The sequence below is a fragment of the Acyrthosiphon pisum genome, chromosome A2, assembly GCF_005508785.2.
Source record: "Acyrthosiphon pisum isolate AL4f chromosome A2, pea_aphid_22Mar2018_4r6ur, whole genome shotgun sequence".
Classification (NCBI taxonomy): domain Eukaryota; kingdom Metazoa; phylum Arthropoda; class Insecta; order Hemiptera; family Aphididae; genus Acyrthosiphon; species Acyrthosiphon pisum.
This window is the reverse complement of record NC_042495.1, coordinates 52316223-52332529: the sequence shown is the minus strand read 5'-3', so window position 1 is coordinate 52332529 and position 16307 is coordinate 52316223. Positions and strand designations below refer to the sequence as shown.

Genomic DNA, 16307 nt, shown 5'->3' with positions numbered 1-16307 from the left:
GTAACGTTTCTTTTGAGTTGTACCATACTTACGTTTCTGCACCACTCTCTCTATCCCACTCCCCATTTTCTCGCTTTACAATTATATTTTATGCAATATTCGTGAAACGGTTTTGTTCGTCAAGTAGTACGACATTTTTTGAATAAAAGAAACATTTTCCGTGAAAACATTTAACTACAATAATATTTTGTTGGACAAAAAAATAAGCAACGTGTCTGAAACTTTTGAAATTAAAGTTATTTTACGCGTGAACACAAGGCGGTGTTTTAGACGTGATGTTAGGAGCTTATATAGTTTTCTCTTAAATCTAAACCGACAATTTTAACTACCTATAACGAAATGAACTCCGACGTGTAAGTGAATCTGACGATATAATATTATACCGTAAGTAGAGATACATTTTACAGTATTAATGGCATAACGGTTTGTCCGATCGAAACAAAGTAGGTATGTGGTCACCTCCTTTTTGAGCACTTTCTTGTAGTCGCCATACCGAAAAATTATAATCGTACTCTCCTTAAGCGTTGGCAAATCATTAATCCAATATTTTTAACCTGCAAATAACTAAAAACATTTTGCGCCATAACCAATGAGCTAGGGCTGTGTAATCTGTTGAAAAACTAAACCAGACTCCACTTTATTTATATATTTTAGAGAATAATGGAATATTGTACCGCTCACTAATTTAACAATAATAAATTGTATGTACTTATAACCTACCACACAATTACTTAACTTTAACGATTAAACGAAATAATATTGTTTCTTTATTCACAGTTTTCGTGTTTCATATTAATTTAAAGCAACTAAAATTAAATTTAACAATAACATTGATACAATATAAATTATAATAAATAATAGTGCATGTGGGAAAAATTTGCAAATATCTTATTTAATAACCAATAAGTATTGTTACGGAATAAATAAATTGTTCATGTAAAATTTCTGAAGCATTTAATTAGCCTGAATTTATTGTTTTCGATGGCTTTTGAATAAAATACCAAATGAAAAAATTACCAAGCTGGAAACTACCTGGAAAAAATAACAAGTGATGGAAAAAAACATCCAAGAAAAAATATCCTTTTCTTCGATTTGAAGTACCTATAATAACAACATAACTATTAATATAATATATGCATACAATATAATATTATGGCTTTCACAATTGAGTATACTAATTAATAATTATTATATATTGTTTAATTTATAATAGTGTCGTTCCTGCTTGAAAAAAATATTACGTGTAATTTCGTTAGCATTGATGATTGAGATGCTATTGAACTGAAAAAATTGTCCTAAATTTACATACATATCAAATCAAAGGCAGATACTAAAATATTGTATAGAATAAACTACGACTTGCAGTGATAAAAAAAAGATTGTTTTTGTCTGAGGAATGCTTTTTATATATATATACATTACTTAAAGTATATAGGTACCTTCATGTATAATGCTTAAGTTTACCAGTAACCATATTTGTCATTAATCATCATATCGGTTGGGTTATCAATTGTCATAATGTCATATTATATATGTTATTACTTAAGACTTTAAGTTAAGTAAAAATATAATATATGTTATATATTATTTATTTAAAAAACATATTCCATTCTTACTTAGAACTTTGTTACATTTTCAATAAATTGTATATAAAATTACGTATTACATTTTATGAAAATGTCTTGTATATTTTACTATATGAAAAAAAAAAATGATACAGCCAACATTCTTTTGCACTTATTGTTCCTAATTATTTCACGGTTAAATTGAATAACTACACATATTCGGATTACAATAATGACTGGAGAAAAGCTCATTTTATTAAAGAATTTATAGAAGCATTTTTAAATTTAAATAAAAATGTCGTTACTGACAATTCAGAATAACCTGTCATACCTAATAAGCTTAATAAGACTATTCATAAATTCTGGTCTACCATACAAACAAATTATTTTTATTCGATTTTCGGATTATTTTATTTTATATACCTACTAATTATCGTTCAGACTTCAAAGATGCAGATAGGTCGGTGTTGTTTTCACCGTAAGTAGGTACTTCATTTTTGTAACAATATTTATATTGTATGAAAAGTGAATCAGATTTTTTTTTTTTATTAATTTAAATCAATCATATTTTGTATCTTATTGAGAATAAAGGTAACGGCCCTAACAACAATATTTTTATCGGCGATTTTATAGCGATTGTTATACTCTCACTGTGCCGAGCACGTAGTTAAGTTTTTACACAAGCAAACTCTTATAAATTATAATTACGAGTCTGTATAAGATTCCATGTGGAAAAAATGATTTATCATACGTAAACCCAACACAAATATCGGGATTTTCTCCCGTGAGATTCGTCGTGTTTGAACGTATAATACGAGTCGATCTGAATCAATTTTCCGAGTACGGAAACTTCACACACAATGCTGGTTTATCGGACGCTTTCTTCGTGTTATTATATTTTACAAATTTCACACGAGCCTTATTGTTTGTTATTTTTTGTTATGTATTTCCAAGTTAATCATCTGAATTGATTCACTACGTTCGGTGATCATACAATAGCGTCATACCGTGTAATTTGTAATTTAATATATCGTTAATTACTTTTAAGTTTTAGCCATTGGTATCTCAATCGTAATATCTTAACATCGCTTCTAACCGTATTTCTAATTGCAGCTCTCTATTATATATAATAACAGAATGGAATTCACTGATACGTGCAAATTCATATTATTATATAGTCAAAATATAATATTAAAATACACCGATTGCCGTAACAGAAAACCATTTGAGTCGAGATATTCAGAGACGAATTTATGGTCAATAATTTGACACGCACCTATATACTAACCTAATATTATTATAACCTATATATTATTATACGGGCACAATAAGGGCGTATAATTGAATGAATAGTGACTACAACCACAATACTACGTTAAGTTAAAAACTATCGTTTAGTGCCTCGCGATGTAAGAAAAAATATATATACAAATAATATGCACTATGACAGTAAGACGAGCAAAACATTTTCAACAATAAACGACTCAAATTCACAATTACTTTCCTCAAACAGTCGACAGACGTTCAGAAGCTGATAAATGAAAACGAATCAACGATCCAAATCGTTTTAAAATGTATATAAAATATATTAAAATTCCATGAATCGAATAAAAACGAACGCTGCAGATAAGAATAAGACGTATCCTTAAATGTTTTTTTTTTGCTCAGCAAATGGCACCCAAACTCATATTATGTCTTTGTTGTGACACTGTAAAAAGTCAACACACATTTTACACACAGTTCAAAACGAAAATCGCGTAATCTGCATTCCGATAGTTTCTTTGTCTCACGCAACATTATATCATCGAAAACTTTTAAAATCAACTAATTAGTTAATTTTCTAATAATGGGTATTATTGTTATAACTATTATAGACATTAGACATATATTAGAATTTTCCATTTATGTTCAAATACGTTTAGTTAATAATATTTTAATGGATATATAATGGTTATTACATTAGCTAGGTATGATTAAAAAAAAACGTTTAAGAGAATGTCAGCGCACTCTTTGTTTTTTTTCTGACCCACGTGCGACATAGCAAATTTGTGTTCAGCAGATCAGACTTTGCGTGGTTGGCAGCTTTAGCACTATGGTGACCTATTATCAAAAACTCAAAATTAAGAACATTATCTGGTATTGTACGTTGGCTTTTTATAATGTTTAAATTTTAATTTTAGGTATATCGCGTACCCTTAAAATAATATTTATCACTGTTGCCATGAAATACGAAATACAAAATGTATGTTACTAAAAAATAAAATCCTAACATCAGAAAAATATTATTTTTCATAATAAATCATAATAAATATACAACAATAAAAACTATATTATCACTATAACATGGGCTTATATACTACTGAGTCGTTCACAAAACCATTAATTCCTATTTCTTTACCTCTAAACTTTCGATATTAAAGTGTTCAGGAATTGCCATAATTTAACGAATAAAATTCTCAATATATTTCCGATATCAAGTAGGTACGAATATCTGTACGACTTTTCATTTCTTTTGTATAGGTATACTGTTATTATTATTGATATTGTTTTTGTTTTTTTACCTATACATGTAAAAAGTTTATATAAGTTTATATTAAATGAAAAACAAACAATTCTATAGTAGAAAAATAAACAATGTATGCCTGCCGGTGGAAAAAAGTACATACCTAACCCTCTTCACGTCACAACAACGGCGGCGTAAAATTATCTTGCACCCCGTATTAAAACCACGTAGGTATATTATATGTTATTATTATATTATATAGGTACTGTTGTCTGTTTCCCTTTGTAGTCGTCATGGTCACACTATCCACACATACGTACACGCGTTTTGGCGACGAATCGTTGATAGTATAATAATCATGTAAGTCTTTTTGTTTTTTACCACACCTACCCTACCCATTAATATGGCAATATAATCGAGAGACGTTTGAGCTCTGCATGTACCGAATTCGTTCCGTGAGCAATCGCACAGGTCTTCAAATACGTTCTGTTGTCGCGTATTAATCACGATTATATTGTAAACTCAAACTCTTATATAATATTATGTTCAAATATATAAATAATACAGATTATTATTATTATATCAAACCAAGAACATATTGCGCAGTTCAGCGATGTCAATATTATAGCCACACACACTCAAAAGCCAGCTATTTGAGTGGGCCGGACATACATGGAGGGCGGAGGGTCAACTTATACGGCCTGTCACGAAATGGAAATCTAATAAAAGTCGACCAAGGGGATTGGAAGATAGAATTAAGGAAGACCTGAGGATAATGGGAGTGCTGAATTGAGAAGAGATGGCGATGCACAGAGAAACGTGGAGAAAGATTGTGGCGGCTATAGGACGAAACAGACTTGAATAAACCAAAAAAAAAAAATTACTATTGCAGTGAAATCTCTATTAACGACACCTCTAAATAGCAGGTACCACCGAATAGTGGACATTTTCTTGGGAACCAACTACAAACTTTCTATATACTGAACCCTTTGAATATCAGACATCTCTCAATATTGGACAAATAGCAGCGACCTAGAGTGGCCGGTATTTAGAGGTTTTAATGTGTATATATACAAACTGTACGTATAATATCCACGCGCTTTTGTCTTTTCACAGTACCAACTTTATATAAATAGTATGCTTCACCTATTACCACAATACGGTAGATATACTGGTAAAGTTGCTATTCCAAACTGACTACAATAATATATATTATAGCAACTGCAGTACAACTATAGTAAATTTGATGTCGTGGACCGTTCTAGAAAAATATAGTTGTAAGAAATATCTTCCTGAAATTGGTACTTGAGGTAGGTATAGTCAATATATGTACAAAAAATAATAATTTATGTACAATAGCTTCCAATGCACAATAATAGTTACGGAATTTTCCATACGAAATCATGGAATAAATACAAATGTCTTACGTCATATAGTACCATTGTATATAACATTACACTCGCGTCGTACGCATAAGAATCACCTGTAACGTCGGTAAGAGGGAGAGGGATTAAATAATTGTTACACGTCTTTATTATTTTTGTTGTTTAGGCTAGATAAATACATAAGTCGAAATTGTATAATCGTGCGTGCGTGTAAAGATGTGCAAGAAGACTTTTATCGATAACGTTCGCACTGAGATGTGTGAGTGAGGGAATAATATAGTGACGATTATATGGGGGGGGGGGGGGAAGACATTTTACTGTAATACGAGTAAAATAAGTGAGAAAAGTTAGAGACGTTAGACTTGTTTTTATTTAGACAAGGGTACAAGAAAAAAAATAAGAAAAAAATAAAACTGCGAAAATTAGGTCATCTGGAAAAGTGGTTTTGACCACGCGCCACCGCCACGTCCGTTATTTGTACAAAACAGTCGAGTAAAAGTTACGCAACTAATGGACCCCCCGAGAAACCGTTAAAGCCGGCCGCGTACACGGCCGAGACCATATTATAATTAAGACGTTAAAATGCACGCCAAAACTTTGTCCTTTCCACTTTTTTTTTATTATTGTTATTTTGTTTTCACCCAGGCAAGAGTTTGTGGAATTACGCTTCATCGTTTCATAATAGTATATTTTATTCGACAATTTATTGTGCGTTAATTCCTGATGGCAATTTGTTGAACATCCACCGCAATGGTGTTGTATCAATAATATTATAATATGATTGTGTATGTTGATTAGGCACGACCACGAATTAAGATACTTGCTGGATACGGAATGGAAGGAAATAAACTGAATAGACTATAGTTGATAAGATGTGCCACACCACCTGGCGCTGCTTTAGCCCTATATTTATGTACTAGGTATCAGTACTGCCACAAAAAAATAATAACAGAATAATATAATATATAGGTACCTAAAAATGTTAATGTTTTAAAACCGTAGTTGTAATATTAAATAATTATATTTAATTAATTAATCACAATTTTGAATTTGTATAGTAAATAAATTAGTTAGTAGCGCTTAGTGTTCTTGACACGCAGCAGCTGATCGTCTTAGCACTTTTCAAGTTTAATTATTTTTTTTTACATGATGACCTGCCTCGTTCCCTAGTATTTCCCTCGATTCCCTCGTATCCAGTAGGTATATTATATCCGTGAGCACGACTTTAAATTATATATAGTGACTATATGTCTTCATGTCGACAAGATGACATGAAAACTCTTCTGCGGTGTTTTCTCCTCCGCTACAAAATATAATTGTAATCAAATACAAGTACATACATAATATATTTGATTTGTTATAATAAATATTTATTCGTCGTTAGGTATCTAATGTATACATAATATTATTATATAGTACATCTCACATTATATTATTATGATAATAAAAAGGCATAACATGAGTATAAGTATACTATTTTTGCGACGACATTATTGTTTTGTTTACCTTGCACATATTATTATCTTCTCTCACGTGTGTATATTATATTATAATATATTTTATGACAGACCGTAAAAGCAATATGACAGTTCATCATTCGATGAATTTCTTTTTTCATGTTTGTAACCGTATAATAATATCACAACAAAAACATTCCACCATACTTCGTATAAAAAAAACGCTAAGTAGGAATAAAAAAAACTGACTCTAAAATTTGTGATATCATTTTAAAAGTCTTTCAACTATAGATATCATTTGTGTTAAAATCATCTGCTAAAAAAATTAACTTGGCTTGGTGAATTTAAAACACTTGATTACACTACCTATTTCAATGATATAGTAGACTATAATATTATTATTATTTTTTTTTCATCGATCATCTTAAGCCCGGCGATAATGCTATTAGCTTTTGTAGAGGTCGTGAACTGTGGTAGTTAAAGTTGGTACGGTAAGGTGTTGTTACGGTTGTTACAGTAGGAAAGCAAACACGCGTATGTGTAGCAAGATTTTTACTACTACGAACCCGGGTGGTCACCCATCTGGGAACTTATATCATCGGGCGTTACTTACTCTCAGTCATATTACGCGACTGGTATCAGCCAATGCGCAGCACCAAGCCATACTATATTATTATTATGTACTCATTAGTCATTATGCTATAGTATTTTACAATTTTAACTTTAGTCACCAAGCTAACTTCAATTTTTTGAAGGGGCATTAGAAAAAAACATTATCTAATAATACTATTTTTAATTTATTTATTCTGCTGTAAATATCTATCTGAAATCCATTAATAATACAATCTCATCATAACTCAATAATACTAAACTTTGAATAATTTTTAGGACTTGCAATAAGAATTTTGCTTTAAAAATATAAGCTAAATAATATTTTTAATTAAAATATTAAATAACTATTAAAAATGACTTAATAATAAATATAATTAGAGCTAATATAGTATTTTTACAAAGGTTAAATAGTGTATTAGTGGTTCAATTCATACTCCTGCTCTGCTCTCACACGTTAACTTTAAAATGTCACCTCATTCCACAATATGATCTCAAGTTCTCTTTGTTGTTCCTAGGCAGTGTACCAACTTTGATAGAAACCAGCCGATTGACCGCATGATGCGTCTGGGTAACGAGGAACCAACTTTATTATTTTATTTATTTTAATGAATTTTGATATTAAATCGTATATTAATTTGTTTTTGTACCATTATGTTAATTTGTATTTTATATGTAGCTTAGTTTATATTGTAATATCTGTTATAACTATCATATTTTGGTATTCTGAATTGTTAATTGTTATAGTATCGTGTGAGAATTATTGTATAATTGAGCCTCCACCCGTGATATCTAGGTATATCAAATAAATAAAATAAAATAAAATATTAACAACCTCTGCACTTCCTTCAAGGCAATTCCTCCCCCCTTCCGGACATCGCTAGAAAATATAATATATTAATGTTTGACAACATAATTTAAAAATACACATAGTTCCCCCCCACTGATGAAAATTCTATCTACGCCCTCGGCTAGCTATATATTATAAAACGTATCGTGTAAATACGTAGGTATATATTATTAATTATAATTAAGTATTATTATTATTTCTATTACATCTCTCATTATAAGGTATAGGTTTACTTGTATTTACACTCGTTAAATAACTCGTAAAATCAGTTTGCTAGGCAGTGAGGGTATAATGTTTTCCTGAAAATCAGCGACTGAAACTCGTATGTAATTAAGTTGTAATTTTAAACACATCATTCGCATATACTGCAATGATATTGACTTTTAAAACAATTTCTTTTGCACATCTTCAAGACACGCAAATCGCGTATGATATCATTAATGTGGATATAATGTATATCTGAAATGTATTGGGTTCAATTTACAATTTTATTTTGAAGTTAAACTTCTTTACGCAGGGTAGTGAGGAAAAAAAAAGCGAACGGCGGCCGTACGAACGCAAACGCGTACACGTCCATGTGCGCAGCCGCAGATTGTCGTAGCTGTATTTTGTAAACGGCTAATATTTTGATTTAAGTATATCTCGGTTCGGTTTTAACTTGGGTACCCCGTTTTACCACCAATAATTTAGTCTTTAGACACTCTAAATATCCCCTCCTCCCATATTCGGGGTACCTTTGACCCCCCCTCTCCCCTCAAAATTATTTCAGAAAAACTATAGGTGTTGTCCTACGTTTCTGAATCTCGAGTTTTCTTATAGTATGAAGGTCGGTGATGAAATTCGGCGTCTTGTGTCGAGATTGGACGAGACGTTTTTCTCCGTCTTCCGAGGCCCCGAAAGTTCATAACTTGTGTTTTTCGGGGTGTTTCTGCAAGGACACTTTTTTTAGGCACGTCGAGCCGTTTTTGTAGTCGGGCCTTATAGAGAACTTTGCGCTATATCGATTGGTACCGATATCAACGTTATCCGACTTTTGGTTAGGGAGTTATGATTTATATAGTGTTTTTTGTTTTTAAACAACTATATTAAATGAAATAATTTAATGTAGAGAAAAAAAATTATCTAGTGACAAGTGAAAATATGTGATAAGGTGAAAAAAATACCAACATTGCTTGTAAGTATAACATTAAGCGACAGTTTTTTTGGTTGGGTTATTAAACGAAGAACTCAAGAAATAAATAGTCGTAATTAATATTGAATGCTAACAATAATATTAAATACGTCATAATGAGATAAATAATTAGATAAAAACGGAATGATCGCCTGGGATGATTTCATACGGTCGGCGGGGTGGCGGTGCGAAGCGTATCAGTACGTCATGTACATAATATGACATATCCACATACCTACTACCTACATAATATTGTTATATTATATACATATAGCGGGTGTTTTCTGCAGTATATTGTCTTGAGCGAGCTTTTTAGTCGCGCGTACTTAGTCATGTTGTACATATATAATAATAATATTACGTATTATAAATTTTAATGTTGGTCGGTGCCAGCCGATGCGGTTTCGGCGACGATAATAATAATAACACGTCACCGGGAATAAAATAATATCATACACGCGCAGTTGCGACTTAAAGTAGTAAAAATAGTAGGTATTTTTATTTTACCTAATGATTAAAGTATAGTATAGGTGTGCCGTTCAAAAGAAGTTTCACTTCCCGCGCGCGTACTAGTAACACACACACACTTTTTTCCCTTCGTTGCGGGTACAATTTACGTTTGTCCTACGTATCAATTAGGTGCATTATATTATTACTTAGTCTATGGACTACAGCATGGAGAGCGAAACACTCGTTATGCACAGAATCCCGAAACTGTATAGTTACCTGCGGCAGTGGCTCAAGCGCAGCGTCGCAAACTCGTCACAAGGATTTAAAATTGCCCTTGTAGGAGGGAGGCATTATTCGATACCACGGTATAGCGATAAAAATAATAAGTAATAACTATAACAATACTGAATGTAATGATCGTTAGAACACGTGTTTTCGTTTCGGACACTATATAGCTCGGCGTCTAGGAAATAAAATAACGACCCCCCCACCCCCTCCCCTCAAGGATCGTTCACGCCTGCGTTAACCCATCCCTGGGTAACAACACACATACCTATAGAGTCCTAGGACGTGGTATTGCCACACGTATATACTACGTATACAGTTCCACCCACTATCAATACCCGTTACCCATTACAAAACCTCCACGGTACACTCACTATCGGCATGGGTATACGGTTCGTGGTAATAAACGAGTGATCCGCATATTATCTCCGATCGTGATTTTATAGTAATGTACACCGATATAGGTACACTAATATACGAACACGGCCCTATTAGCTAATTAAAGTCGCTTCTCGGCGAATCCCGTAAATACCGTCCAAAATCTCGAATTTCCCCAATATTGTTTATTGCATTTTTCCGTAACTGCAGTAGTTGCAGTTATAGGTTCCTATAATAATAGGTAATCGTATCATGTACATTTTTATCGTTTCAGACTCCAGACGACCGTGGTTCCCGGAACCGGTACCAAACGTGACCGTTATCGTGGGAAAAGACGCCCTGCTCACCTGCGTGGTTCAGGACTTGCACCATTTCAAGGTAAATCGCGGTGGCCATTGATATTATAAAATTATAACATACTTACGACATTCGACTATTGCATTAAATAATCAAACGCTATACAAGGTGAATCACCAGTATATGTTCAACCACATATTGTTTGATTTGATTATGAATTCATGCAAAGCTTGGCGAATCACCCCTCTATGACAGTAAAAATAATTATTGTTTTACACATAATCAGGTTATGTTTCCCTTTTTCCTTAACCATTTTTCGGTTATAATTTTTTTTTGTATAATAATATTTAGATACGTTCACAACCTTCGGGAAGAAACGTAGGTGTCTCGTAATTTATTGTCTCACAATCCCTGAATAAATTCAGCGTGCACATTCTGACAGCTTAAAACAAAAGTCCATTTGATAGTTACTATCGAATTTCCTGTAATGATATGCACGCATATTTCTGTTTGGATTCCTTATAATAATATAATTAATGTGCACAATGAACACTGCTTTCCTATTAATGGGACCTATTAACGACATATTGGCACAATAATTTACAATATAATAAAAATGAAGAACATGGGTACTCTTATAAGGTTTACATTATCTTTCGACTTTATTATTATAAAATATAATAAAAACATAAAATGAAACACTTAATACGCATTAGAAATTAGCGAATTTCAGACATCAGTTTCTTTTTGGAAATCAATTGGTTTCGTTTATATTTTACTCATACACGTTCACGGGTGGGTTTAATCCCACCCCTCCCCCCAAAAATGTATTCAAAAACGATGTTGTTGGCTGTGTACAATTAATTTAGATATACCTACCTATTCAAATAATATTAGTATATCAAACAGATGACAATAATGCAGATCAAACCAATTAATTTATAAACGTAATTTATTTGCACAGTTCAAGGGTTGTTTTACAGTTGTCACTTGTCAGTTGTAAGTCAATAATTTTTATTTTAATCAACAATTTAAATACGTGTAGGCACTAGGTTATAATAACAGCTTGCCTTGCAATATATATATAATAGTTCGTCGTGTCGAGATATTGTTCTTCATCAGACACAATAATATTAGTTGTTACGCGCAGAGATATATTTTTTAATTGAATAATTGATAATTGGATCAACTAATATAGTAATATGATTTAGAATGCACTTTGAACGATTGAGTTTACTCATTTGAAATATATAATGAACAGTAACCAAGGATTTCAGCATTTCATTCCTGTTGTTTTTTTTTACTCAAATCGATTTTAGTTGCAGAGTAATAATTGCAAATGCAATTTTCATTTAAAACGATATCCCCACAAAACAAGCCTACAGCTAAAACATCACTAACGAGGTATTACTTTATTTTAATATTTGATTGAATTAACAATCGTATCCGGTCTCATAAATATTCTTTTTTTTCAATGCAATTCGTTCAAAATTCATGGATTTTTTCCCCTTGTTATTCATTTTTTCTCTCTGTTTATTTTTTCTATTGGTTTAGAACGTTCGACAAACAACTCAGAAACAATTAAATACTTAAATAAATTGTGCTCGGTGCGGGATATAAGCCTTTATTTCCAGACTTAAAGTATTTAATTAGGTACGTCTCTTGTAAAATAAAAACCATTTTCAATATTTTACATATTACAAATATTTCAAGAATAATTATAATTTATCACATGTCTATTTTATTGATTATTCTTTATACAATCTAGGTTTTGTTGCGCCGTTACTTGAGTTTTAATTCTATATAAATTACTAGACTATAAATAAATAAAATAATACTTTCATGCATAATTAACGTTAATGTAATAAGTAACTGTAGCCTGTACAAATACGTATTTATCGAGAAATTAATTATTTTTTTTGCACATAACAATCATGGTATGTAAAATAATTTTATAAAAAAATTGTGGTTCTGACATTAAACAAAATATGTTATAATATTATTCGATAGTAATTGTACGTTACATTGTTTATCTTACGGTTTAACATAAGTAGTTTAAGTATTAAAATGGTTTCATTCGATAATAATATACACAGTTGTATTACGATAATCGTTTAATTTCACGCTTTATAAAATGTTTTGTGGTTTTCTTATAACCTATTTTATCACGATTTTTATGACTTACAAGTACTTCAATTTCATTTATTGAAATTAATCGTACATTTACACGAAAGAATATTATTATTGTATTATTTATGTGCGATAATTCGACATAATCTCGAAGTTATATTTTAATAAATAAAAATGTCTTATTATAACAACAACCCTATTTTTTATTAGTGTTTATAATACTTTTTATGTAAAAGTTTTTATAGTTGTAGGTATAGATTTTTAAAGAAAGTAGATATTATATAAACTTAGTTAAGCTTGTTTTCGAGACATTTCGATGAATACATTTCGAATGTGTGAATATAAAATAGCCATATCATATAGTATCATGACTGTGATTGTAGCACAATTTAGCATTTACTAATAGTTAAAACAGAAAATGATAATACACAATACATTTTGAGTTTCGATTTATATGTTCAAATCAAACGGATAATCAGCAAACATAAGACATATGTGTGGCTATATAGTTACGGTTATTATATAATTGTTATATTCAATACATATATATTATATATTTACATTCCATGTAACTAATATTTTTTTTTAATATGAATGTTTTCGTTAAATAATATTTTTTTGTAAATACCAGCTCATTTTTAGCTTTATTTCCACCAATTGTTGGAATTTATTTATTTTGAATATTATGTAATTCGAAGACGATGATGCTTTATATTTTTGGTGGGCGATTTAAGAACACACGTTTAAGTATATTTAATGACAAGACCAGTCTTGTAATAAACGAGTGGAAACTCAAAGAAACTTTTTTCCCTACGAATGAAAATTAAATTTCAAAGGGTTTTTAGTACAAAACGCAGTCATTTTAATATTAGGTTAAGTTTTTTCCTCGTAAACTTGCGTTAAAAACCATTATGATTTTGAAACATTTAATGTTAAGTAGTAATGTTAATTCCTCTCGTATTTTTAATGCATTTAATTTTGTACAAATTCATTGTATAACACAATATTACAAAAATCCCAACTATACATTATTTAATTCATTGTTTAACACGTTATAATATACTTGCATAATAAACATTTATTTCATTTTTTTTTTTTATTGTGATGTTTAAACGCACATATTTTCCATTAAATCTTGCCAATTAAATTAATAACATAGAATATATTATATTACAATACATTAAAACTAAATGAATCAAATACTTAACATATAATGTAAATGTTAGTAAGTATGTTCCATCATAGTGACCAGCGGGTAGGAGTCAGTTAGAATAAAATATAGTTTTCAAAAAAAAAAAGGAATAAAACTAATGAAAACTAATTTGTAAATAGCGAAGGAATAAAGAATTTTACGGCGTCAAAAGTATCTAGACGTTGGAAAATCAATAACAGCGTTAGCTTAAAATTCATCGAGAAATTTGGACATACATGATCCCTTACATTTTCTGTAATAGCATCTCTTCACGCTCCTTGGTCTGAAAGGACTACTCGCAAAGATTTCCAATAGGTAAGCCAAACCAGTCTGTAGACCAACGCCATATTTATCTGTGTATAATATTTTACAGGCGAAACAGTCAAGTAGTCTATCCAGAAATGCCCAGTCATTATAATATTACATACTTTATAGTACTGTCAGATTTTGATGATCAAAATTATACTTTCCTCGGGCTAATAATCTAAAGAATTCATCATCCTTTAACATTTTTAAATTTGTTATTAATCCCATACATTCCATATTATAATTGGTATACTGATCCTAAAATACAAATTTTGTTCTAAGCACAACTTCTGGTTGTGCCCATTTTATTCACTATGTCCGATTGAAAAATTAGTATCATTAATAATATTAAATAATTTATTCTTCGTTGTAAGCATGATAGTACCTACTGAAAACCATTACCTTCTCATACAGGAACAATTAATTTTTCCACATCAGATACTGCAAATATTACGTAATATATTTTTTTAAGTGTATGACCTCTTGATTACAATATTGTGAGTTGTTAACAAATAGTAATAACAACCCACTTGTTACGTACTATAGGTATATGATTGTGATAATGTAATTGTACAATACTTTAAAAAGTAAAACCGATTTACAGACAAGCTGATAAGCCGATAATTTTGTAGCTGAAAATATAGTCTCGAAACGATGATAATTTTCTATACAATATCGAGAGTTCAGAGTTTCATTAGGGTAGATCGTAGGTACTAGTTGAAATTCCATCGGAAAAAGTGTACAATGGTTTCAAATATTGTTCTATTATTATTTATTACTTTATATTTAAAAAATACTACGCCAAAAAATATACAAAATGTACTGTAAAATTCGTATTTATTTTTACTAATCTAACTTTCTTCAATTTTTAATTAAAATTTTTTTTTTTTGGTTCATATGTTTTTTATTCAATTTTGAATCTGTTACAAAAAAAAGAAGAACAATAAGAACAATTGATGGTTTATATGTTAAAATAAATAAAAATAAAAATAAAAAAGGCAGATTTGACAGACTGTAGAGGCCTCCCGATGGAGGTACTACGACTAATTAAAAATTAATCAAAGAATAATTTTCGTTTATAATTCAAGACACAATGCCCAATTTATTACGGGTAAAGTTTGCTTGGACTGGTCAGTGGTCAAAGTATAACCCTGCCCGGACAAAATAGTATTTATAATCAATGATGTTATGATCAATTATAATTGATTGTATATGATATTATTATAATCTCACTTTACTCAAATTTAAAGAATATTTTCACTCTTTCTGATTCTGTTCTCGATTTGTTCTCTTTCTTTGAACCAGAACATTTTTCACTGCCTCATATTATATATTTTATTATTGTAGTTTAATTAGGTATCATTTAGAATTGTATAATAATATAATTCATTAGGAATGACCTACATTAAAATAAATTGTGTAGTTCAATTTGAATACGTCATTATAGTTACCATAATATTGGATTGATGACCTCAGTCTTGACCTGCATATTATTATCGTTACTCGTTTAAAGAACGTTTAAATTTAAAATTATATTATACCACATAAATGTGTGCATAAATCTCGCACCACATACATATCATAATAATATCCGTGATATTTCAGCCATATATTCAGTTTATTATTGTAGGTACACGTAATATTATGCGTACGTATCGTTTTAAAGAAAACACCATGGACGAAAACGTGTTTACATTCTTGTGGGCAACTGAAGGTTGAAAATTAACTG

The 16307-nt window shown here is 30.5% G+C and overlaps 1 protein-coding gene across 1 annotated transcript in view; it reads left to right on the top strand.

The window, feature by feature from the left end:
- The window catches only part of LOC100164751 (lachesin), a 99854-nt gene that overhangs the window by 42415 nt on the left and 41132 nt on the right, over positions 1-16307 (top strand). Inside the window, exon 2 of the mRNA XM_029489257.1 lies at positions 10928-11031. Coding sequence (XP_029345117.1) covers positions 10928-11031 — 104 coding nt within the window. The remainder of the gene's footprint in view (positions 1-10927; positions 11032-16307) is intronic.